This window comes from Oryza brachyantha, chromosome 2, assembly GCF_000231095.2.
Source record: "Oryza brachyantha chromosome 2, ObraRS2, whole genome shotgun sequence".
Taxonomy (NCBI): domain Eukaryota; kingdom Viridiplantae; phylum Streptophyta; class Magnoliopsida; order Poales; family Poaceae; genus Oryza; species Oryza brachyantha.
The window spans coordinates 4270034-4296699 of NC_023164.2; the positions used below are offsets into that span (position 1 = coordinate 4270034).

Here is a 26666-nt window from a genome sequence, read left to right on the forward strand (position 1 = left end):
TTTACGGAAAACTACTTCCACCAGAAACAAGTTAATTTTGGGGATTTCATTCTGTAACCATGTGATTATGGTTTGAATATGTATATACAACTCTTCTTGTGTTCCTATCAAATCTTCACCAATCGTCAGGTAACCAAATATATCTGGTTAGCTATTAAAAAAAATCTGTGGTTAGCTATTCACAATTTTACATAGGTAGCAGCAGGACAACCGTGACACTGACACCTTTGAGCTACGATAGATTTTGCTTACTGCTGAGCTTTGTTGTCTTCTTTCGGTCTACTTGGTTCAGAGCATGAATAAATCTACTCATCTTGCCGGGATGTTAGCTTGCACCTGGAGTTGCACAACAGAAGTAAAACTCAGCAATTTACTTATGTTTCAGGTCAAAGAAAATCACATTGCTTTACGTCAGAGCAGCAGCTGGGTCAGTAAAAAGAGCACTGGAGACGGTAATGCACTGGTTTGCAATATTTCTACAGGGTTAATTACATAAGCATTTTTCCCATTCTTTAGGAGGTATAATTATTTTCTATATAAAATTTGGTACCTTAGATACTAGAAGATACCAAATTTTAAATAGAAAACAGTGATACCTCATAATACCTTCTTAAGGATGATAAAATTGCTCTAATTATACGATGGGATGTTAAATTTAATCTCTATAGACCTTTATCGTCGGCACCCGAAAAAAATAGGTTAGGCTGAATCCGGAGTCAATTCAGTAAAACTGACTACCAGGGGGAATTAGTTTGGACAGTTCAAAGCGACACCTTTTCTTGATGCAAGCTCCTTCTCAACTTCTGAAAATATCTCCCTCAACCTGTTGGCAGAATTTGACATGACATTCTTCACAACCTTCTTCTGCTGCTTAGCTCCCTTCAGCCAAACAATCCCTAACGAGACTTGAACGCTGCAGGTGCTTGGTTTCAAGGATGTGCTAGTCATATGGTACTTGAGCTGGATCTGCAGTTTTGGAGAACATCTAGTGATCCCACAAGATGAAAGTAAAACATACACATGTATCCTTACTACTACCTCCGTCCAGATTATAAGGGATTTTGACTTTTTATTTGTAATGTTTGACCACTCGTCTTATATAAAAAAATTTGAAAGTATTATTTATTTTCTTTATTATTAGAAGTAGTTTAAGTATTATTTATAAATTTTTATATTTACACTAAATTTTTGAATAAGACGAATGGTTAAAAATTATAAATAAATAGTCAGAATCCCATATATTACGGTGCAGAGGGAGTAGAAACCAGTTTTGGCTATTCTTACACTGGAATAGTCTTCATGTAGAACGCCCTGGAGGGTCATCACCTCCTCAATGACCCAGCCATCCCGATTCATCAAGTTGTATTTTCTCTGAGTAGTTGATGCCTCTCCAAAACGCGACAAGATTTTGTCAAACTTAAAGCTGATTTGCCGCTGGTACATGTTTTGGTTTAATAGCTCCCATTCTGTAGGTGAGTAGTCGATGCAACCAGCTTTCTGCATCACCTTGTGCTCCAATGGGCCTCCAGAGAACATATCCATCAAAGCATTGACCTAAAAAATACAGAAACTCACGGGCTGTAGCCAGATGTCTTTGCAAGTGCATCATACGAGGTTTCAGGTACTCCCTCCTCCGTCTCAAAACAAATCAACTTTTTTCAGTTTTTAGATACAATATTTAACTCCTCACCTTATTAAAAAAAATTTACGATTAATAACTTTATTTTTATTAGATGATAAAACATGAATAGTAATTTATATATGACAATTTTTAAAAAAAAATTCTTGAAATTTTTTCAAATAAGATGGATGATCAAATGCTCGACAAAAAACCAAAAAGTTGGTTTTTTATGGGACGAAAGGAGTATGTGTTTATTGATAAGAGAGCAAGACTCACGTCGACAGAAAGAACTGCCGAGTAGACTTCTGACATTTTTACATCTTCATTGGCCAATAGAGAACCTTCTTCACAGGGGAGCTGTTTTGGTTCAGGATTTTTATCGATCATCTCTCCCTTCTGCTCTAGACCCACTGACCTCGTTTTCCAAAGTGCCATGATAATTCTGTCAGACATTAGTGTAACATGTTATCAACTGTGACAAGAAAATCTCACTGCAAATATGATGGAAGTTCGGAGTACAGCTGTTGTTTCATATTATCTTAACAAAAGGAATCTATTAATAGTTCTGTCAAAAATATTTAGTTGTGGTTAGCAGTTAAGCATTGAAATGATAATCCTTGTGGTGGAATAGTGACCCTTTTTTTAAGGGGCACACTCCGGTGTATTTTATTGGCAGTAGAATTTAATCTATAGCGTTAATCTATTTTTATCGGACGGCTATGATTAAATTATACTACCAACAATATTATGTGTAGTAGAAATTTAAAGGAGTAATATCGTCATTTTTATTATGATCCTTATTGCAAAAAAAAACAAAATTATAATATTGCTAATGAAGTAATTAACAAAGTAAAAATACTCTTTTTCTACTGGTAGTATAATACTACAGTAAAATGTACCGGAGAGTCGCCCTTCTTTTAATTATGACCAATAGATCAAATTCTAAGCATTTAACCCTCTAAACTAAATTTCTTTAGGACCTTATGGATTTATGGTACAAATATCTTGATAAAGTTCCTTATATGGTAAATTAAATCACACAAGTTTTTTTTTGCGGGGAAATTAAATCACACAAGTTGTAAAAGGAAAGGAACCTGTGAGCATCATTGAATGAAACAAATGTCTGGAAATGGTATTTCAGTCTCCCTTGAGGATCCAGTGTTTTGGCTCCATGTCTGGCTTCTAGACCTCTGTCCTTACAGAGAATTATCATCAAGGATGGACTTCCAACTTTTGCTAGGGTTGGTGGAGCAACCTGGATATCATCGATGTCGTCCCAAAGAAAGAAAAATTTGGTTTTTCGACCTAATATATTGGAATAGAATCCAAGTATTCTTGGGGAGAGAAAAATGCGGCCCTGTAATGTAAGAAATACTAGCTATTTCAGTTCCTGAACAAATAAACCAAAAAATATGCAAAAGCTCAATAATTAAGTAATGGATTGTGGCCACTGGCAATGGGCAATACAATCATTAAAAAGAGCACAAAAGATCACTGTTCCACCATGACTTCACAGATACACACACTTGTGTTATGTTATTTTCTAACAGGAAACTACAGTCTTCGTCTCTAAACTTAACATAGCTCAATGAAGCTAGAATAACATTATAAGGTGCCTAAATTTGCATGTATTGATCTGTTTGGACCTAAAGGTTGTGCACTTGCACCATAGGCTTATTGGACACCATGCCAAGCTGTCTGCCATGCATTAACAGAGGTATGACCAAACAAATCATTAAATCAATGTCAGCAGTTCTAGGGACCTTAAATTTTGGTTCAAGTTTAGCGAAGTATAGATTTCTTGTCCCAGGGGAAGCAAGCCTCCAATATAAACAAATTTTATATATGCTGATGGAGTATCTTATTTTGGAAGGTTACACTTAAACTTCATACAGAATAGAATAAAAATATTAATTAAGAGTATCTCTAAGAGAATGATCAAATGACTCTCTATACCGAATTTTAGCAACTATAGGACCACCAAGATACTACTATAACTTGTCATGCCATTTGAATGGCTAAACTTGACCCCTCAATGGCTAAATCTGGCCAGTTTCTCTCCCACCGAGTCAGATGACTATCCGTGGGTCCCACAAGGATGGACCCACACTTTATGGAGAAATATAAAGAGTGGATATAGAGTCTGTTGAGGTGTTGGAGTTTCCAAACTTTGGATGGAGGCAAATAGCCGTTAAGAATTTGGAAAGTGAGGATAAAGAGTTTTTTTTGCAGTGCACGTTAAGTTGGAGGTTGAATCTTTTCATATGAATAGCTAAATTGAGATTTGGAGAGGTAAATTTTAGTAATGCTTTTAAAGATGCTCTAAGACATTCCAACAATGAAGTCAAAAAACAATATGCCCTGTCTAGCATACCACATCACCATTCATGTGCATAGGTAACAAAAAGCCAACTCAACACATCACAACAAATAATGAAGGCTAATTACCTGAAGTGGCATTTTCCGCTTTAGATAACAGGTGAAATCATCGATAAGAAATTCTTCTGGAGGAAGACTAAAAAGCTTACGGAACGCTGAGTTTGTCTGAGCAGACCGCAACTGCATCTGAGCATTCAGTCATATACAAATTTAGTAACAGAACACACTGTGCTGACAATGTCATTACAAACGCCATCCAACTCTTACCTTCTTACCTACTTCTTTCCCCATCTTTGCTAGATAATTCATAACAATTTCAGTCCCACGCGAGTTGTTCAAAAAGATTCGTAAGTGTAACTTAGGCTCACATCCTTGGGGAAACCTTCCATCAAGAGGAAGCCACATGTCGCCCAAATCTGACAAATTGTTCTTCAAAAAGTTTACTTCTATTTGACCAATAGGATTTTCATTAAATGGTCCATCTGAATCATGAATAACCACGTCCAACCTTGATGGAGGATCATCCATTGCATCGAATTCAAATATCTCTAGAATAGGGGGAAAAGTGAGATAATCAAGAAAATTTCTACAAAGATCATAAGGGTAAGTAACTTTACAACATGAATAATGTAATGCAGAACTGACCATTCCATTTCGGTTCGGATGTCTGGAATTTAACTGAGCTTGTTTTCCTCTTTCCGTTACATGTAAAAACAACGTAAGGATCAGGCAAGCCAGGTGTACCTGCACCTACTACACCGCTTCCTTCAATAAGTGCAACAGTCAGCAACCAACCATCACCATGAGCTTTGACCCCATGATCACTACCTAATATTGGAAGAGTAAAAAAAGTTAAATGTGCTTAACTGCTTGTGATTTATCCCCAAGGAAAGGAATAGTGATATCTTAGTTGTTTTGAAATCATATCAAGGACTAGATCAGGTCTAGAAAATACTAGGCAGAGGAGGACGGAGAAAACAAAATGGATCCTGTTAGTTTTTACAGAATAAACATGTACACAAATCAAAAGACATGTAAGGTCAATTCTTTTAGAGAAGAGAGAATTGGTTACCACTTTGTTTCCATGCATAAAAAAACCGCCGTCCTGCTTTGAAGATATTCTGCCCCTGAATGATCAAAATGGCACCACACACAACCTCCCAAACTGAATCTGGGAGATCAATACCAAAATATTCGAGCCCATGCACCATATTTGTCCTGACTAGTCGAAGATGTGCAACGGCATATAGTGCCATGCTGAAAGAGAATATGAATGCAAAGTTTCCAAGGAAGCGGGCAGCCAGCTTCCAGATTGATTCTTCCTGTGTCTGCAGTGAGCCTAAAATCTCGTCTTTGCTCAAGTTCGCATCATCAGGAGCAATTACTTTGGTTTTCTGGGACAGTATTTCAGCAAACTGTGCATATCCCTCTCGGAGGCCTTGTTTTGTCCCACTCTCGATCATTCCTTTCAACATTGTACTCTGGACAAAGTTTACACGCCAACTTATAGTAAGATGCGATGTTTGCTCTTTAGATGGCAGTTGTGGACCTGGTGTTATACAGTACAGAATCTCCACCTTGAAACAATTACCGCAGGGAACCTCAGGACTGCTAACACTGGAAAGAACAGCAAAAGAATTTCCAGCTGCCTTTAAGTATGTCTGCTCTTCTGTGATTTTCACAGATTTAACTAATTTGCTTGCAGCTTTTGTATAACTTAAATTTCTTTTCAAACATATATCGTTGTTTACATATTTCCAGGGCTCAGTTTGAAATCCACTTAACCCTTGAACTTCTGCAACTGCAGGCCAGAAATCTGAATGTGCAGAAAACAACAGGGAATTCAATTCACCTGGTGGAATGACATAAGATTGGTCCACGAGAATACCACCACGCAAGTTTTCCGGTATTTCAGTACCTTTATCTTTAGACTCCAGTGATTTCATTAGCTCATTTAAACTAGTTCCAGGCAGCGTCCCATTATCACCATTTTCGCAAGATTCAGAGTTTATTTGCGTATCTTGAAACTGATTTGTGCACTCATAATCTGATGTAACAGAAGGAGCAGCATCAACAGGTTTCCGACAGAAGTAGCGAGACATGACCTCCACTACTGATGATGCATTGGTGGTGGCATCATTGTCATCTTCCTCGGGCTCCAAAAGAACAGATCTTTCTGTGCTGATACAGGATAGTTGCTCTACACTTCGACGGCCTTGTTGATCCATGATGCCCTGGTTCAACCTATCCATACTGCTGCACGATGTCCTTCCCATGCTACCACAGGATGACAGATCGCGGCTACTAACAGAAGCCGATAAAGATGAGGCATTAGTTCCAACTGACCTCATTGAGCTGCACGGTGTATCATTGATAAGCTGCATCGGCACATTTCTCGATCCATCACAAATGGCTGTACTAACCGACAGGTAAATCCTCAGGCAAATTTCACCTGCAACTGCAATGAAGGAGAATTGAACAGTCAATGATGTTAGCTTTAGCCACTACTACATTATGCTTACTCTCATACTTTTAACATGAAGTGAAGCATCCATCTGATGGATGTAAAATATTCCCCTAAGTTTCATATATAAGACTTTTTAGTCATGTCTCATATATTAATCAATGTATATTATTTATATATATGTCTAGATTCATTAGCATCCATATGAATCTACGTAACGTTAAAAAGTCTATGAAACGAGGTAGTAGCAAATAACACCTGTGGTTCTACAAAATCATTCATCTTCTATAAGTTGTAGTAAAATAACAAAAACAATAATGAATATGCATATACTTATTCTCAGTTTTGTTTTGTTTTTTTTTTGTTACAATTTGTAGAAGTTTGAATTTAAACTTGCATGTTTGTGTAGTGATATAACTCACATTTATCTATCTTGTCAAATTTTTTCATATTTTTTATGACTATTTACATAGTATGCAAGTACACGGGTGGATATCCACCTGTGTGCTTAAAAACTGTTTCCCAATATCACTGCTCTAAGAATTAGCAAATTTTTAGAGCAAATTTCATTTCATGGAAAGAAATGACTCAAATCACTCAATGAGGTGACATGAACAGCACAGCGTCACGGCGAATCACCTTGCTTAATTTGTTCCAATCGTCTCCGTTTCTCCTACCACATTTGTGTAACATATGCATCTAGTGCTCGCAATCTTATCTCCAAGATGGCATAGGCAAAAAATTAAGCAGCAATTCATGGCAACCAGGATACAGCAGGGACTCGACGTACCGCGCCTCTTCCTCCTAAACCTGCCGCCCTTGGACTGCAGCTGGTACCACGCCGTGCCGAGGGAGCGTCCCTCCGCCTCCATGACGGCGGCGAGCGGCACCTTGACCCGCCCCAGGAAGCCGCCGGTGAAGTACCCCTCCTCGTTGAGCACCGACACGACGAGCTCCCCCTCCTCCTCCGCGGCGTCGCCGACGAGGAACGCGAACTCCTCGTCCCACACGGGGCTGAGGCACCGACTCACCACCGTCGTCTTCGCCCTCCGCCGCCCCAGCTGCAGCCGCACGTAGGGATCGCTACAGCCGCCGCCCAGGTGCGCCGCCGGGAGCCCCCGTGCCTCCATCACGTGCACGCACAGCCGCATCCCCGGCAGCGCCGCGCCGCCACCGCCGCCGCTCGCCGCCGGCCTCGCCATCCACGCCGCGTCACGGATTCGGGTGCGAATGCGAATGCGATTCCCCGCGGCGGTTTGAATTGGAGGGCGTTCATGTCGTTGCGTGTGTTTTTGGTCATCGAGATTCGTGCGTGGAGAGAAGCTGAGGGGTTTGGGGCCGTCGGATCTGCGGGAGCGAGGCGTGATGGTTTGTTTCTTCCCGCCCCAACACGTGGCACAGACTGCCCCGTGGTTGTTGGGTTGCCACAGGTTAGTGGCGTCTTCCAGATGGATAATTTGGTAAAGCAAATATCAGGATTCGAGAATATTGCTGTCTGCTACAATTAGGCCTTATTTTGATTGAGAGAATTTATGGAGAAACTTTATAGGATTTCAACACTATAAAATTTTGCAAATTTGGTCTTTCAGAAAAAAATGGACTAGAGCTTTCAAAATCCTATAAAATTTCCTTATAATTAGGCTGCGTTTAGATTCTAAAAATTTTTGGAACAAATGTCACGTCATACGTTTGACCAGATATCGTTCAGGTTTTCGGATATAAATGGAAAAACAAATTACAGATTCCGCTAAGAAACTGCGAGACGAATCTTTTGAGCCTAATTAATCCGTCATTAGCACATGTTGGTTACTGTAGCACTTATAGCTAATTATGGCTTAATTAGGCTTAAAAGATTCGTCTCATGATTTCTTTCATAATTGTGTAATTAGTTTTTTGTTCTATTTATGTTTAATGTTTTATTTATGCGTCTAAATATTCAATGTAGTGTTTTTGAAAACTAAATAGGGCCTTAGCTCACTATACATAGACCTTTGTTAAAAAGTTAACCCGAACTTCGACTTTTAGATATTTCCCTTTTCATTTTGTGTCTCTCTTTCGTTCAATTCAATCTATTAAGACAGCCATTTATGTGATATCAGCTAATTACATGACAATACAACAGTCTTGCACCACGAAAACACGAGAACAAAAGATCAACCATATGCCTAGATCAACAGCCATCTATTAATCATGCAAAGTAGCTTTCTCTAGAAATATTTTTATTTTTAAACATTTTTAAGAAATAATTTTATTACTAAATCTTCGGGGAAAATATTTTCACGGTATAAACCTTTTGGCCACGCCAGCAATATTGGCGTGGCCAAACGGCTTGCTACGCCATGGAACACCAATGCTGGTGGTGTGAACAAAAGGTTCATATTTGAAAATATTTTCCCCAGAGGTTTAGTAATAAAATTATTTCTTAAAAAGGCTTAAAAAATAAAAAAAATTCCTTTCTGCAGTATAACCCAACATGTGATACATGCGCTCATAAAAAATCACGTGTTTTTTCTATTCCTATGTTGTACTGTCCATGCGTTTTAAAGGGGGCGAATGGAATAATAGATAAGGTATGCAATGATGCAATAGTCATTACAGACAAAGGGAAAAACAAAAAAGAATGCAACAAGTCACGAATTGAAATTTCATGGAAACTTGCAAATAATTTTCACGGAAAACCGTTCAATTCCTGCAGGAATTGGGATGCATTCCCACACACTAATAAATGGGGCCTGGAAGCTGAATCTTAATGCCATTTTGCTATTCTTTACCAAGCATGGTGTCAAAAGTACATAGAAACTGCTCAAACTAAGACTACACAGTAGTACCGAGTACCGACACAGGGAGACTTGAAAGTGGGAGTGGCATAGAAGCAGAAGCATCAGCTGTAAAATTTGAAAACTTTCGATTTGTTTCTCAAGTTCCAGAGATCAGTTTGACAACCATTCATGACTTCCCGTCGCACACATCAGACAAATGGCTTCAGTTTGCAGCGTAGAATAGAAGCCTGAAGGTGAAAAGCCAATTTCTCTGATGCTTTTGCACCATGTTGGCAGAACTCCCCCACATGGTAGAAGATCGACTACTGGATCGAAGTCTTGCACCTTACTCCTTGCCGAAGTCTGCGCTGTAGTGGGCGCTGGATTCCAGCTTCTTGGCGTCGTTCAGCTTCCTGACGGCCTGAAATACAATTCGCATGTAAACTGTGAGACAACATCTAACAGCTGGTGTGTTAGGTACAGATAGAAGAGAGGTGCCGCACCTTCATGAAGTCCTCATGGACAACATAGTCCCGTTCAGCACGAATTGCTGACATACCCGCCTCGGTGCAGACGTTGCGAAGATCAGCCCCATTAAAGCCCTAAAAGCCAAACAGAGTAAGGAAGGAGTTCCTGATTTAATAAGAAAGTAAAGTAAGATAGACTCACCTCAGCCAGTTTAACAACTGCCTCATAATCAATTTCCCCATGCTTGGCAATACCAGCGGCATGAATTTTAAGAACTTCCATTCTTGCTTGCTCATTTGGTAGAGGAATTTCAATCTTCCTGTCTAGACGACCAGGACGCAGGAGAGCAGGGTCCAGAACATCAGGTCTATTAGTAGCCATGATCATTTTCACCTGTATAGGCAAAAGTGTTACTATCAAGATGAAATCATACATCATTAACAAGAATGCAAGTTACAGTTAAAATAAGTTTAGAAGGATATTACACAATGTCAAGCTGAAATTGTTGTGAATGTTACAAAATAGCTACATGATTCATTGTATGGCTGATCTTAAGAGATTCATGCCTTTGTTCAACACCACACTACCATACAGATCAGTTAACCTTATACAATGCAGGTGCTGAAAAATGTAAATTACAATAGTACCCAAGAAATCTAGACCAACATGTAGACATGCATACATGCTAGCAGGTAAAGTACTTTGATCAAATCATTTGCATTTGCACATTAAAGTAAACATATTGTTGTATAAGCTAGCTAAATGTGCCTGGTGAAGTTTACCTTTCCAAGTTCATCAAATCCATCCAATTGATTTAGCAGCTCCATAAGCGTGCGCTGGATTTCGCGATCAGCACTAGTTCCTTCGCTGAACCGCCTCCCACCAATGGCATCAATTTCGTCCATGAATATTATACATGGCTGGGAAAGACAATTTGGGATACAAAACTGAGTAATGGAACTAAACAGAATGTTAGTTAAAACAGGGATTTCCACTCTTTAAAGTAATTTCTGAATTCCGATCCTCTTGAAAAGCTGATAATGAGATTATAGCTTAAGTGTTGGTTTAGCTTTAGGACTTTGATATATAAGATCATTTCAATTTCAGAATTACTAGGTATTTTGTGACTATGCTTGTGTGTCTTGCAGAAAAGAGTAGTGCCAACTGGAATAAACACTCTCCACAGACACATAACAAGATAGACTTACTTGGTGATCACGTGCGTAGCCAAACATTTCCCTAATCAAGCGGGCACTTTCTCCAATGTACTTGTCAATTATAGCACTTGATACAATCTGTGTTAGTCAATTTATCAGTATATAAGAAATGTATTTAATGTGCCAAAAAAAGGGTACTATCTACTAAGTTGGGAAAACATACCTTCAAAAAGTTGGCATCAATGTTACTGGCAATAGCCCTCGCCAATAGTGTCTTACCAGTTCCTGGTGGACCATAGAGTAGAACACCCTGCAGTGAGTAAAGTCAAACATATTGACTTCAATGACCACAATATCCATACATTTATCTCTCTGATCTCATAGTTACACACATTATTTGGAATATAAGCACAAGTATCGTCGGATTTACCTTTGGTGGCTTGATACCAACACGAAGAAAGAGCTCAGGGTTCATTAAGGGCAACTCAATGGACTCCCTGAGCTCTCTAATCTGATCAGAAAGACCACCTACAGCAGAGTAACTGACATTGCCCGGGTCTTCGTGAAGCATGTTATAAACCACAGGGTCCACCTAAAGGAACAGATGTAATTTTTAATTTCAGATCATTGAAAAACATTTTTTGTATGTAACAAATTGATTGTACAAAAGGGGGCCAATAAAACATGTTCCAAGAAAAAGATAAGCAAATGTTTTAAAAATAAGTATACCTCACGTGGAAGCGTGCGCATGATTGTCAGTGTTGTCATGTCAAGTACAACACGAGTTCCAGAAGTTAATTTCTCCTTGTCCACTTTGCTCCGGCAACCAACCACGTATCTGGGACCACTGCTAGCCTTCACAATAACTTCAAGAAATAGGCGTCTCAGTTGTTTAGTTTTAAAATTCTTTTAATAAACAAAACTAAAATACAAGGAACAGAAATGCTAGTAACTATCAAGCTAATGTTTAACAATATATGCATTTTGCATCACTGGAGAAAAGAAATGACAAAGCAAAGACTAGTGTTTTTTCTTTAGTGATCAGAGGTGGCCAGAGTAAAGAATAGACTTCAAAACAAAAGGGAAATGCACTTTACTTACAACGTTCATTATCAAGAGGACGGAGAACCTCTCCAATGATCTGCCCAACACTTTGCAGGGATTTTAAGTCATCTTCAGTCTTTGTGAAATCCTTTTTAGCATTTTTTAGGTTTTCCCTCACTGCATGTAGATGAAGCACCATCAAAGCAAGACAAAGGTAATATAAAATGGAAATAGGCTCCGAAAAACATTTAAGGCAAGCAAACATGTATTGGGAATTTACTTGGATTGTGCCTAGAAAAACAAAAACAAAACAAGTTCCTTGCACTGTGATTGGCAATTTCTGCTGGTACATAACACACGGCAAAGACATTATTAGATGGTGTACAGGTGCACAAGACAAAGGTTTGATGTTAGCACAGCCCACAGATGCAAAGTAACTTCAGTATGGAAGAATCCCATACTCAGAACACTAGCCTACTGCTCATGCCATTTGTCTGTAGTAAAACTAAAAGAGAAGAAACAAAAGGTAGTCATGCAAAAACCAAATAAAAAACTAACTGGTTTAGTACCTAAGATACGCTCAGATTCCATGCCACTAAAATAACAGCATTGAACTAATGACGAATGTGTTTGCAATCAATAACAGAGCTACTTCATTTGAAGGAAGCACACAAGATATTATCACAAGCCTCAGTAAACATAAACCATACGCTTACTATCCTAGTGCATGGTTTATCAAAGCAAGCAAACGAGTTCCACATCAAATTGGAACATCCAGGCTGAGCATATTTAAGCCACTTAACACGGGTTTTCATATGCCAGATTTGCTTCCTCAAAGTGACATACAGTAGCAATTGTATGCATCACAAAGCACATTCATCGATAGACACTAACTGGGATGATACATAATCCCGTTAGCAAATCTCATAATCATTGTAATATAACATTGTAATCTAAGCCTTAACTGATTAATTCGTTGACTCACAAGCAAATGGGCCTGATCGTATGGTCTACAGCTGATAAGATATAGAACGGAATAGAAACTACTTTTCAAGAAACAGGTAATTTATTTGAGCTCAATGGAAATATTACCTCGGTATCAAACTTACACAAGTAAAACTTAACGCAAAACAATTGAAAAACAAAATAAAAAAGTATATCCACAAACGTATAAGCACTAATGTTTAGATAAGCTCAGAGGCAGCACTTCCAAGTTCAAACCATAATTAGCCACCTGAGCAACGCACCAACAGGAACTAGCACTTCAGTAAAACCATAACTAATCATAGTACCATATACAATATACAATTGAAAAGTGAATAAATGAGGAAAACTACCGAAGGATCAGGAAATACTCCTGACTAGATATTATAATAGTTTGATTGCCCTGCCCCTTGCCCGAATGGCCAGGGTTGACTGATACAAAAACCCTAGTTTAGCTACACTTGAAGGACTTCAGATCCAAATCGGGCAAAAAGCGCCCAGATCACCAGATTTAGCGCTCGGAAGACCAAATCGACCTAATCAACCTACTAGTCCAACGCCCAACGCCCCAGACCGCGATGTAGCACCGGGAACAAGTCGCGGAACAAGCGATTCCCCCCCACTCACAATCCCCCGAAATCGCCAGTAACAAAGCACCCCCAGGCAAGCGAATCTAGACACGAACCACTCGATCCCCCCCTCGCGCGCGCAGCCCACACGGCGGCTAAACCGACATCGCAGCCCACCCCCTTCGGAACCCAAGGGAGATCGGAAACCGGAGCAGGGGGGGAGAGGAGAGCGAGCGGGGCGGGGGCGCCTCACCGGTGCTGACGCGGGACTCGAGCTCCCTGCAGTTGAGCAGCTTCTTCCGGTACTCCGTCACGGCGGCGCGGCGGCGAGCGGCGGCGGCGTCCTCCCCGTCGGCCATCTCGAGCGATCTCTCTCCCCCTCGGTCTCGCCGGCTCGAGAGCTTTTGCTTCTGTCGCAAGAAGAGAATAGGGCACGAGCTCTTTCTCCACTCTGCCCCTCTCGGCTGCGTAATAATCCCTACTGCTGAGCTATATGAGCCCTCGAAGTTTCCGCTTTCTGGCATCGAATACGTAAAGTCGTATAGCCCGTAAAAGGTGTTCAGAATACGTAATATCCCGTATGTCATGTTTTGGGGAGTTTAGGATCGCCGCAGTTTCTCATAGAATCTCCTCACCGAATCTCCATAAGTTATAAGTTCTTCTAATAAATTATACTCATCTCTAAGAATTTGAAATTATAGAAACTAAAAGCTAGAAGCTAAAAGGCCCAGTTTCCTATAAACTAGTTTTCATCTAGTGCTTTTTAAAATCTTAAGCTCCCCTAAACATAGTAATAGTCATAGTAGGATACTGAGCAGGAGTTTGTTTTCTATTTTGAGTAAACGGCATACGCCCTACGCGTATATAGCACTGCACATAGATACCATGTTGCGGTTAATGGTTGTTAAGATCCTGTTTAGTAGGGCTCCAACTCCTTGAGCGGAATCTATAGTGAAACTACTTGAACTTAGCTTCACCTCTGGTTTATTTTTTAAGATCATTCTAGCATACTCTACTCTCATTTTTGCATAGAGTTGAAACCGTTTGGTTGGGCTCCAGACCCATAATGGGTGAAGTTGGAGGTATAAACGTACCAAATAGGACCTTACATACACTTACACAACAATCAGCAACAACTTCGTATCATCACTAAAGTGATAAAGTCATGTCCAAAATATACGTCTATGTGATTATTATTTATGTACATCAAGATTTAAACTCTAGTGAATTGAGTCATGCACTTACGACTTCACCATCACACAACCGACGATTCTCTACATTAGGAGTTTCTTGTTCAGTTGCAAAGCCAGCAACATCCCGTAGCATGCCAATGAAATGTGTTTATTAAGTATCAACATTTTTTATGTACGTTGGGATGGAAATATAGTGAAAACACCACTGTTGGAACCTAGATAGGTCGTGTTCGGCAACAAAGCTAAATAATCTAGTTTTCCGCGCGCACGTTTATCGAACTGGTAAACGGTGTATTTTTACGAAAATTTTCTATTGGAAAGTTATTTCAAAAAATCATATTAATCTATTTTATATTTTTTAATATTTAATAATTAATTAATTATGTACTAATCTATTAATACGTTTTTCGGACCGAATAACTAATCCACCTCACCCCTTCTACCGAACGCGACCATTGTCACCCGATGTGGCTCTTCAAATATTCTTGTCATTAGATACGCAAGGCATGCTAGTTGTTACAAAACAAATGATGTATTAAAAATGACTGCATAAAAAGATAGTAGGAATTTTTTCCTTGCGTATTTGCTTACTTCCAAGTACGATTTACGATTTTTTTTCCCATGCGGATTTACTTCTGTTGGGATACTTTCAAGTAAGATAAGTTTTTTTCTTTCCTGATATAGGTAATAAAAACACAATTTTATGTTGGTAACAACCTTCCTTTTTTTTCTTAAAGGACTTTTGTTGATATTGGCCCAAACTTAGGGTAAATTTTTGGTTTGAAACCAGACCTTGTCTTACCAAAATGTTGATATTTTTAATAGTATTTTGGCAGTGTTTAATGTGCTACCAAATCTTGCCCGTAAGATATAAATGCTGCCAAAATATTTGCAATGCCAAAACTTGCCTAGGATTTAGTATTACCAATATTTTAATATGATAACAAACTAAACAAGATCTTAACCTTATGTCCCTATGAGACAAGTTCTCGGTTAGAATAGGGACTTTAAAGCGATGGACGCCTACTTGTTTGGTAAAGCTCTAAATCTGAGGTAGGGCTGGGAAAGGGCAAAAGGTATCTCCATTCTTCTAATGCATTTTCTAAAACAGAACCAATTTGCTTACTCTACTATTAAAAACTGAGGAGACAGTAGTAGCTTTTGGTCTGGCTCTAGCTTCACCAAACAGGAATACAAGAGCCAGAGGTCTCCCAAACAGGCCCTATAGCTAATTATAGTAGTAGGAAAAAAGTTATTCGAAAAGTGGACGGGATCGACCTGAATTGCTTAGAGAATTGAACTTTTAGAAAATATTATTTGAGCCGCAAAAGTATTTTATTAACTTTAGGGAAATAGAGGAGTGGCAGTGCACTACATGATAATGATAATATGTTAGAGAAGGACGGTAATGTATGAAAGTAAAGACTCTTTACTGTTGGAATAAAGCCACGTTTGACGTGTGTAGAATGGGGTTTAGTTATCTAGCACGGAAAACGCACTAATATTTTAGTATATGATTAATTAATTATTAAAAAAATATAAAATAGATTAATATAATTTTTAAAGTAACTTTCATATAGAAAATTTTCGCAAACAATATATCGTTTAGTAGTTCGAGAAGCGTGCGTATTAAAAACAAGATAATCTAAGATTATTAGTTGGAGAGTTGAACGCGGCCTAAAAGGCTTAGGTCAAATGAGGGAAGGGCTTCAATTTGGTGAACTACGGGGACTCTTTTCTTTCCAGCTTTGGATGCTCTTATATGGCATAGACATCAACATGTTTTTATCCCTGAATTTACATACTGCTAAAGACAACTTTATGCTTGCTCTAATGTTGGTATAAGGTAATAGAAGCTTGCAAGCAATAATTCTTTTGTAAAACGGTTTCTAAGGATTGCAAGCAACAACTTTAGTTTTGCTTTGTCCTCTCACCTCCTATAGCATGTACTCCCTCTGTCCCACAAATAATACCAATTCTTTGGTTTCCGTGTCCAGCGTTTGACCATCTGTTTTATTTAAAAAATTTTCAAGAAATTATAAAAAAAATTAGTCACACGTAAAGTACTATTTACGATTTATCATCTAATAAAAATAAAAATATTAATCATAATTTTTTTAAAATAAAATAAAGAGTCAAATATTATAAGTAAAAAGTAAAAGATTGATTTATTTTGGGACAGAGGGAGTACCGGAGAATGGATCTTCATCCTGAATGAGAATATTTTATAGAATATGCTGCATGAAAGTGACATCTACTAAAAAAACCTTTTCTTGTTCCTACGAAGAATTAGTCAGATAGATAACGAATATGTAATGACTAGAAAGGGCATTGACAAAAGTATATGTGTTTCCTTTTGGGGCATTAGGAATCATCAAGTTGGAAGTACCAAATATCTACTTAGCAATCACCAATTACAACTTCATGTCTATGAGATTATATTATAAAAAAAACTTCACATGTTCCAAACTATATACATTTCTGAGATATAACTCCGGTATCAAAATATAAGCATTTAAGATACTATTCATAGTAATACATGTCACATCAATTACTTCTCGTTCTAAGAACCTCATTTTTTCACTTATGTTTAAGCTTATAAACCAAAATTTGAAATTTATATACTAATTTTGAATTTTATTTTGAGATTTTTTATTATCATAGTTTATTTTTAGCATTTGGTTTTAGATCATTAAGAACATAATATACCCTGTAAATTGTTTTCTTAATACAAGACAAATGATGAAGCTGTAAAATATTCTTATTTTATCCAGACCTGATCTCCTACTACCTTCAATTTCTCATTTATTAAGGGACAATGTATTTTTTTATTTTTAACCTTAATCCATGCTAAACATAGAAATGCTTACATGCTGGGGTGGAGACAATAGTTAGTAATAAAACTACAACATTGTGAATTCCACCATATGATCTACGAGTAATATTACACCACCAATTTTTCGCTTATGCTTGTAGGACAAAATTTAAATTATCAAAGTTAAATTTGGAGTTGATTTTGGGGTTTTTCACTAAAGTTTATTTTCCAGCCTTGAATTTTAGGTCGCTAAGAATACGTATGTAAAATTTATATTCATAACTTATTTTTATATATAAATATGTCATTTGACTTCTTTTCACGATCACCCATAATTTTCATTTTAGCAACAGATATAATAAAGGAACGAGAACATCTGCAGCTACGGCAAAGATGAATAGCGGTGTGAAAATAGCTAGTCTTTCTCATATTTGATCTAAAATTGACACACGAGATCAAAATGTTGCTATAATCTGACACAGTGTTTCCCCGAAGGCACAATGAAATGTGAGTAGTGCAGCAGACTCAAAACATTGTTCTGACAGAGCCTAGTGGTTTTGCTTCTAATAAGTATAAATAAAACAATTTATTAACGATTAACAAAAATTGTAGGTAAAACTTTTATATACATATTCTCAATGATCTAAAAACATTGGCCGAAAATAGAATAAAAAATAAAAATCAACTCCAAATTTAAATTTTGGTTTATAATCACAAGAAAAAAAAAGAGGGGGTACAGTGCTTCTCTATTGTAACGAAAAGGGCTATTATTTCTCAACTTTCACTAGAACACTTTCTAAAATACTAAACATTGTACCTTTTTTTAAAAAATACTATATAGAAATTCGTCATCGCACCTTTGCAAATTAGATTCTCAATTTTATAGTAGTTAATTATACACTTCTTGGAATATTAAATGCTGTATTTTTTAAAAGATAACAAAAATAAAATAGATTATCTTTCATCGGCAAAAAAAAATACAGCCCAAAATCCATAAAGTATAGTCCATGACAAGTCGACGGTAGACTTTAACTCAGCGAAACACCAAACAAAGTTTAGTGTACCATCGTATTAATACGGATGGTCCATCTAATTTAATGGAATATGTCAATTATAGTACACGTCATAGTTTGAATACGAAAGGGTAGATTTGAAAAAAAAAGTTGCATGTCAAAGAATTGATTTCTTTTGTATTATTGAGTGAAATGGACTAAATTTTGGTTCTTTCGGGATTATACGTTGCACTTTTCCTGAATTTCTGGCTTATCATTTCTTTATTTGCGTCGGATGCGAAATTGCGGTTACCAAGAAGGACATTTGCAACAATCAGGCCGCTAATTAATTAAGTTGATCGCATCCTCTCATATGCGAGGCAGCAGGGCGAGGCAACTAGGGAGAACTTTCTAGGTTTGGATTTAAGAAAAGAATCATAATATTTTGATATAATGATTAACGTACCGATATAATTCGACGGTCCAATTTAAGCATAATGTCTCCTAGCTATGTAGCTGAATGTACTGTATAAGAAAAAAAATCACATATTTGTTTTCGTAAAAAGGAATTTTGCCACGATTTTTTAATAAGCACTAGCTGAATGCACGTGATATTTAGAAGGCAAAATTTGCTATAGGACATCGAAAAAACGCGTAATTGGTTGGTGGACACCGTAAGATCACGAATTTGCTGCAGGGCACCATAAAAATATGGTAATTAGCTGGTAGACACTCCGACTATTATTTTATTTATTTCTAAGTCAAAAATTTTAAAAATGACGAGATTGCCCACGGTGGCCAACCCGTTATGCCGATTGGGTCCGGTCGAATTAGACCCGGTCGGTCTAGGCGTCACACCACTCCCGAACCCTAGCCTACAAGGCGAGTGAGCCGGTGGTAGAGGCGGCGACCTAGCTGCGACGAGGATAGCAGCGACTCGGCCATCGAGGGCAATCTCGTCATTTTTAAATTTTTTTACTTAGAAATAAATAAATAATGGCCGGAGTGTCTACCAGCTAATTACCACATTTTTTAGTGCCCTGCAGCAAATTCCTGATCTTACGGTGTCCATCAGCTAATTACGTGTTTTTTTATGTCCTCTAACAAATTTTGCCTATTTAGAAAATATTGCGCATATGATTTTTTTTCTTCGATATTGGAACTGGAACGATCAATCATAACGATGCGAACGACAGGGGAACCTAACTCAAGCGCGTTTGGAGAGAAACGTTTTATCGTAGAATTATAGTAAAAATAATCATATGCGTAGCGGGCGCTCATTCTTAAATATGAAAACATATAGGATAAAAAAGGAAATATCATACTTGAAAAGCAAGAGTGACAAGAGTATCATAACCTACCAAATGATAGTTTCCCTCACAAACAGATACAGCTAGCTACAACTACAAATACTACATGCCTAAACAAGCCCATCCAGCCTTTTTCAAGCACATCAGCTTGGAAGAAATGAGGAAATACAAAAACTACCAAAAAAAAATTTTTAGAGAGATACATCTCCATTTTATATTGTAAGTCTTTCTCGCTTTATCTACATTCACGGATGGATAAATATATATATTTTATATATGTGTTTAGATTCATCACTATCGATAATGCTAGAAAGATTTATACTTGGAACGGAGGGAGTACAAACGAAGAAAAAATCCCCAATTTTCTCCATTTGTTTTGCCCTTTTTAGGCAACGGGATCTTCTCTCAGGTGAAGAAGCTGCAGCTCAAGCAGCAAAGCAAGCAGCAACCCCCTGCTCCGTATCAGTGCAACGCACGCCACGCCACCCTTCTCCCTCCTCTTCTCGATCGCCGGCGGGAGAGGAAGGGTCGCCGTGGCCGCCCCGCCGGAGTCACGGCTCGACGTGCGGGCCCGAGAGGATCCCCCTTCTTTGACCTGCACCCCGAATCTTGGCCGGCCACCCCAGCTCGTGGCTTCCCGCTTCCGCTTCCGGTTGCCGCCGATCTCGAGAGCCTCCCCCCGCGGCAATGGCGGCCGCCGCCGACGACGCCGCCAAGCAGCTCGGCCTCCTGATGGAGCAAGGTGGGTGGGCGCCTTCGAGCTGGCTCGGCTCGGGCTCTCTTCTCTTCCTCTTGGCTCGCGACTTGTATCTGCCGCGGTGATCTGACATGATGCTCGTGTTGGTGTGGATCTTTGCAGTGGAGGCGCCGCTGCGGAGGACGTTCCAGGTACGGATCTGGGGGTGCCCCTTCCCTCTCCCATGTCGGCAGCTCGTGCCAAAGCTTGGATCTTGGTGCTGTTTCTTGTAGATTGTTTAGTCTGTGTGGCTGGATCCTAGTGTAGATTAGCTGATTTCAGCGAAAACTGCGGATTTGATCTGATTTGGAGTGTGAGAGTGAGCCTGTCAACAGTTAGAATCTGGATATAACATATATGATCAGTTCAAAATGGAGCTTTTTTTCTTAACCACTTTTCTTGGCCAATGTAGTGATAGACTGCTAGGGGAGTGGTGTGATCGGATAGCGGTGCGCGATCCGTGGACAAGAACATGGAATGGAAAGTTAACTCAAATGCCTGTGGCTTGATGCTTGATTTGTGTAGTATATGGCTGTAGTTTAGTTGATTTGCATGCTCCATGAAGTTTGTCATGGTTGCATGGGTTGCTATTCGTTCATGATGTCGTGAAACATGCTGTCTCCTGGCTCCCGCAACGGATGAAGTGGCTGATCTACAGTCTGTTAACTACGCTAAGTTGTTTTGGAGTTATTCGACAATCATCAATAAGTATACCATTCACTGCTACCAGTGTCGTAGGAACTTTTCTCAGTGCTGGCCATATTCCCTTTATTGGCCACTAACGCTAACCGACAATGTAGCTCAAAGTTTGGAGACACGTGCCAAACACGTGGCATTATCAGTTCCCTAAATGTTCTCTAAAAGTTAAGAGGCACATGTTATACATATGAGATAATGAGATGCCAACTTGTTCTGGAGTGGAATATATTGGTTACTGCATCACAGCCTGTAAGAAGTGCAGAATCGATTCCATTTGTTGTAGTGGTCAAGGATGGGAAAACATTCAGGAACCAAAAAAGTGTTGTGGCTGCTCATTAATCTGATGCTGGAATCCTCCTAACTTCTTCTTGCTTCTTTCGGTTGCCTTTAGAAGATTAATGACTGAACTCAACATCCACTTGATCCTTTTACCAAGAAGTAGTCAACTGGGGTTAAAGTAGACAAGAACCACCAATACCCTGTAATGCATCTATCCATACATGCAACTCTCCAATAACAGATTATTCTACACCTACAATTAGTTTCCACCAGAGAGTTTCAGAAACATTTTCCCCTTCTCCTATTTTTTTGGGTTGAAGCAACAATAGTCAATGCATTTAGTTTTGTCCTCCAAGAGTTCGTTAAATCTTGAAAACATTGTCACTACTGGTGTGCACAAAAAAATTTACAGCCTGCAACTAAGTAAAATAAATACCATAACCAGCATATATTACACTATATAACCTATCTTTGCACCAACAGATATATACACGACCTGAATATATAGTATTGGTTGCTAATTCTTTCAGTGCTTCACATGGATGGTATTGATGTAGTATGATTGATTTTCAAATTATCCTTGTGACTTGCAAATTGAATATTGCTTGAGTTAAGGAAAATTTCTTAACACATCTGTTTTCTCAGAATGTGCACCAGGGCTATCCCAAAGAAACATTATTGCGTTTTCTTAAAGCAAGAGAGTGGAATGTATCTAAGGCTCATAAAATGGTAATATATTTCATACTTATCTGTTCTGTGCTGAAAAGAGTGCTCTTGAAAACTGTTGCTTAGCTGTTTACAAATATGCAGCTTGTGGACTCTTTGAATTGGAGGATTCAAAACGAAATTGATTCCGTTCTAGAGGTGAGCACTTCTTCTAGACTACAATCCTGTCATATTTTACTGTATATCTGCTAATCAGAAATCTATGGCAGAATCATTTACCTGTCATAGTTTCAGTCTTTTGTTTCACACTTGTACTCATTATGTTGATCTCATACATTATTTCATAATTGCTGATCACTGTCTAAATTGACCATGTACAGAGGCCTATAGTCCCAGTAGATTTGTACAGATCAATACGTGATACGCAACTTGTTGGACTCTCAGGGTACACAAAGGAGGTATGCCCACATCCGATTGATTGTGATGAAGCATGATTCTTGTCCAGCATACATTGATCGTGAAGCAACTAATTTGTCTCTCTCTATGCACCTAACTCCAATGTGTATGAAATATTCATGTTATTATCTCGGTGGGGTTTGGCAAACAGCTTGGCTTGTAGTTAATTCATGTCTGGGTACTTTTTTACTGGTTAATTGTAGTATTCTTATTGACACAAGAAAAGGTAAATGCACTGAGAAAATATGGCTACATTTGAAGATGCTAGCATTTAATCTTCCATGGAATGTGTCACAGTGGAAGCAATTTTTGGGACTGTAAAGCAAGATATGACATAAGTTTATTGGTGTAAAATTCAAACTGAAGCCATGAAGTGTGGCGTCTTACAATATTCTCTCGGTTGATGTTCTGAGTTCTGACTGTTGCAGCTAACTTAACAATATTTTATCTTAGATGCTAGCTAAATTTCCATGTGTTCTCTATGTATACAAATGATTCAGACATTTCTGAATATTGTTCCAAACAAATTGATGTGATGTTTTCTTGGGGAACACACCCTTGACAGTGTTTACACAACTCTAACAGTAAAATTAGCTTGTATACTACATGTCTACATATATATCATGTGACAACTCAGTCATATTTATCCATTCCGTGTTAAATTTCTATGTTAGAAGGCCAAAGTTAGTAGATGACAATATGCAGAAGGACTACCCTGTACTATTGAAGAACTTCCAGTGGTCACTTTGTAAAAAATGTAGTGTAAAGGATGTGGGGACTGGGAAGGGAGAATCGCCAGCACCATCACCATTGCCTTCTTTTAGTATGAAGTGTAGTTTTAAAATAAGGCGAAACTTCTCACTTATAGTTGTGTATTTTGGATTGCCCATTTAATGTCCTTTCCTGTTGTGCTTTTGCTTGCATACACTCCTTGACGCTTTTAATGCCAAAATATGCCATGCATGCTACTCTAGTTAATCAAACCTGCTATTATATATTTCTTCTCTCCTTTTCAGGGCCTTCCAGTTTTTGCCATTGGTGTTGGGCAGAGCACATATGACAAAGCTTCGGTAATTTGAGATGCTTACTATTTATTCAAAAGGCTGCAGTCAAAGTCATGAAGCAAGTTTATTTTACCTTCTGTCATGTAAATAAATATTAGATTTGTTGTTGTAACTTTTTACACAATATTAACACTGATTGGCAACCTATTGAAACCTAGATAATGATCTCATATGACCAGCTTACGATTTTGGCGGCAGTCTGCTCCATTTTACTTAAATTGCACTTTATCAACTAAAAGTAGACATATTATGTTTTCAGGTCCACTACTATGTGCAATCTCATATTCAGATTAACGAATACCGGGACCGTGTAATTTTGGTGAGTATCAGAGTAAAGACTCCAACCTGTTTATGTTAGTGCATAGAGTTTTTTCTTATGGATATACATGTCTCCAAATTAGCCCATGTTGACGGAAAAGTTTGGACGGCCTGTTACCACCTGTGTAAAAGTTTTGGACATGACTGGTTTGAAGTTGTCAGCACTGAGCCAAATGAAGGTATGTTCTTTACCACTCTTCCTCAAATTTTGTATAGTTTATTTTTGCCCGTCACTTCTGTTGCTTTTGGCAAGATAGGATGACATGTTTCTTGTCAATATGGACTACAGATGTTGACTTCAATCTCAACTGTTGATGATTTGAACTACCCTGAAAAAACAGAGACTTACTATGTAGTTAATGTTCCCTATATATTTTCTGCATGTTGGAAGGTACATGATTTGTTCTGTCGTAACTCTGTGCTAGTAACTTTTGTAGTAAAAGTGAAGACTCAAGACATTTCATCTGACCTTTCTGGTAGGTTGTGAAACCCCTGTTACAGGAGAGGACAAAAAAGAAGGTTAAAGTTTTGCATGGTTGTGGGAGGGATGAACTTCTGAAGGTAAATTCAGTAATTCGCCGGGCTATTCTTTACCTCTCTAGTGGTCTTGTATCCACAGATTCTCAGCCGTGAAGTGAAATTACCTTTCTTCCATGAATTTCTAGTGGTGCAGAACGAACAATTCTTCTCTTTTTTTTCTCCAATATTCAAAGTTTGTTGAATCTTTCATTTCTTGACTAATGTAGATCATGGACTATTCATCTCTTCCACATTTCTGCCGCCGCGAGGGCTCTGGCTCATCCAAACATTCTTCTACTGACACCGATGACTGCTTCTCATTCGACCATCCTTTCCACAAAGAGCTTTATGGTCACATCGAAGAACAAGCATCACACAGGGAACTCATCAAGATGGGATCATTACATGTGAGCATTCCCGAGCCTGATCCGGATGACGCGAAGATCGTGGAGGTCATCCAAGCTGAGTTCCAAAAGATCGGTGAGCAGAATGGATCCACCAATGGCCACAAGGTTTAGCCAATGCTGGGCATCTGCAGAACACCTTAACCCATTGCTGGTGACCTCTGAATCTGATGGAGTTGATTACTACTGTCCATGTCAGTCATAATTTGGTTGACAAGCCCCCCATTTGCTGGGGGGGGAATACAGCAGCAGCAATGCAAGTTCTTGCATTATTGTTCCCATGATGATGCAAATAAACAATGATGCAGACTTGAGTTGGTAGTGGGAGAGATCAGCCAGCGGTCACCAGTGTATATGGACTAGATGGATATGAAGAATCATAAACATGTTTTGTTAGTGTAAGCTGTAACCTGCATATGTTAAAGCTGTTAAAAGGAGATCCATGGATGTTAAAGGACTTAAAAGAAAAGCTTTTTTAAGCTTAAGCACAGTTTTGCCCCGGGATGCTGCATCATTTTCTTTATGGATTATTGTTTTTTTTGTCTTTCAGATGGGAATGGTGACTATTTTTGCAACGGGACACTTAACTCATGTGTTACTCTTAAGATTTGTCGCTCACTGTCTATGACATGTAAACCTCATGCAGTCCAGTGATAGATCTGTTATCACCATTCGTAAGAGTGGCAAAAAGTCAATTACTCATTCATTTTGCGCTTGCTACAAAATGAGTTGGTAAGCAACAAAAAAAATCCCTAAACTTTTATGTATCTATAGTGATTTAAAAGTAATTTTTGTAAAATAAATTATGAATAAAAACCAAAAAAATAACTTTAAGATTAAGTTTTAAAATTTAATTTTTAGTTATAAGTATAATCAACCAAAGGAAGGGTGAAATTGAGACCTGTGTAGAAGCAGATGCAAGAGACACCCGAGAGCCCACAAGCCCAAAAGCATCTGGACGAACACCCCGCGCGCGTGCGGGCGCTAGCTTACCTAGATGAGATCCGAGCTAGGTCAGGTTGCACTCGGCTACCTCGGAGTCGCGCCGTGAATGGAGACATGGACGGCTTCCGAGCCGCCGCCGTCTTCGTCGCCGTGTTGAGGAGCGAGATTGAGCGCGCCCGTGCGGCGGGCGAGCGGAACGACGTCGAGCGCGGCCGCAACTCCACGCCGATGACGAAGGCGCCGCATCTCGCCGGCCGCCGAATGACCACCATCGTGGCGCCTCCCTCCGCGCCGCCGCGGGCAATGCCGTGACCCGCTGGTGGCGCCTCTGGTCCGAGCATTGGTAGCCCGCACCGGCGCCGCACGCCGCCGCTTGCTCGATCGGCCTTTCGCCGCCGCGGGCGCCGTGTCAGGACTTGGTTGGGTTTTGATTTGTTTATTTAGAACTATGGAATTTATTCCATCGCCAATTATTACATAGGTTCAAACGATTATGAATTACTCACTCTTATTTATTTTATTTGATACAGTTGACTTTTAGATCTACGTTCAACCGCTTATTTTATTCAAAACTTTTACATACATATGCAAAATTATGAATTATTCTTAAAGTTCATTTAGTAACAAATTAAATTATAACAAAATAGTTAATGGTTATATATACATATATTTTGAAAAAGACAAATAGATAAACGTAGATTTAAAAGTCAACGATATTAAATAAAAAGTGAAAAAAATATAAAAATAGAGCTTAACTACTAAAATAAACTAATCAAAATTCTTAATGTTGACTACTGTGCTACTGTAGGTCGGAAATGGATTCTA

The 26666-nt window shown here is 38.8% G+C and overlaps 3 protein-coding genes across 3 annotated transcripts; 1 reads left to right on the top strand and 2 right to left on the bottom strand.

Moving 5' to 3' along the window:
- Positions 1-391: 391 nt before the first annotated feature.
- On the bottom strand, positions 392-7652 carry LOC102721142 (C2 and GRAM domain-containing protein At1g03370-like). The gene is made up of 9 exons (XM_015833011.2): positions 7255-7652; positions 5073-6458; positions 4646-4828; positions 4268-4548; positions 4070-4186; positions 2716-2978; positions 1898-2063; positions 1285-1554; positions 392-966 (listed from the first exon to the last, which is right to left on the bottom strand). Exons 1-9 carry the CDS (start codon positions 7613-7615, stop codon positions 748-750), a joined length of 3246 nt encoding a protein of 1081 aa, XP_015688497.2. The 5' UTR covers positions 7616-7652; the 3' UTR covers positions 392-747.
- Positions 7653-9085: 1433 nt separating this feature from the next.
- Positions 9086-13917, bottom strand: LOC102707552 (26S proteasome regulatory subunit S10B homolog B). The gene is made up of 10 exons (XM_006646975.2): positions 13699-13917; positions 11950-12069; positions 11578-11714; positions 11279-11440; positions 11072-11158; positions 10900-10986; positions 10474-10611; positions 9893-10084; positions 9727-9825; positions 9086-9644 (listed from the first exon to the last, which is right to left on the bottom strand). Exons 1-10 carry the CDS (start codon positions 13802-13804, stop codon positions 9570-9572), a joined length of 1203 nt encoding a protein of 400 aa, XP_006647038.1. The 5' UTR covers positions 13805-13917; the 3' UTR covers positions 9086-9569.
- A 6257-nt stretch (positions 13918-20174) lies between these two features.
- On the top strand, positions 20175-25384 carry LOC102707837 (SEC14-like protein 1). Its single transcript, XM_006646976.3, has 11 exons — positions 20175-20497; positions 20615-20643; positions 22115-22198; positions 22280-22333; positions 22516-22593; positions 23608-23661; positions 23915-23974; positions 24057-24152; positions 24263-24364; positions 24454-24534; positions 24720-25384. The coding sequence occupies exons 1-11, from the start codon at positions 20443-20445 to the stop codon at positions 25008-25010; spliced, it is 984 nt and encodes a 327-aa protein (XP_006647039.3). The 5' UTR covers positions 20175-20442; the 3' UTR covers positions 25011-25384.
- Positions 25385-26666: the final 1282 nt, after the last annotated feature.

Bases quoted from the DNA above. Each gene is read 5' to 3' on its own strand.
- LOC102721142 (XM_015833011.2), bottom strand. From the start codon at position 7,615: ATGCGGCTGTGCGTGCACGTGATGGAGGCACGGGGGCTCCCGGCGGCG. The intron at 2,064-2,715 runs GTTCCTTTCCTT...AATGTCTGACAG, and splicing joins TCATTCAATGATGCTCACAG to AATTATCATGGCACTTTGGA. The intron at 967-1,284 runs GTAAGAATAGCC...CCAAAACTGCAG, and splicing joins TACATGAAGACTATTCCAGT to ATCCAGCTCAAGTACCATAT.
- LOC102707552 (XM_006646975.2), bottom strand. From the start codon at position 13,804: ATGGCCGACGGGGAGGACGCCGCCGCCGCTCGCCGCCGCGCCGCCGTG. The intron at 10,987-11,071 runs GTATGTTTTCCC...TGACTAACACAG, and splicing joins TTGATGCCAACTTTTTGAAG to ATTGTATCAAGTGCTATAAT. The intron at 9,826-9,892 runs GTGAGTCTATCT...TTTGGCTTTTAG, and splicing joins CAGTTGTTAAACTGGCTGAG to GGCTTTAATGGGGCTGATCT.
- LOC102707837 (XM_006646976.3), top strand. From the start codon at position 20,443: ATGGCGGCCGCCGCCGACGACGCCGCCAAGCAGCTCGGCCTCCTGATG. The intron at 24,365-24,453 runs GTACATGATTTG...CCTTTCTGGTAG, and splicing joins TATTTTCTGCATGTTGGAAG to GTTGTGAAACCCCTGTTACA. The intron at 24,535-24,719 runs GTAAATTCAGTA...TGACTAATGTAG, and splicing joins GGAGGGATGAACTTCTGAAG to ATCATGGACTATTCATCTCT.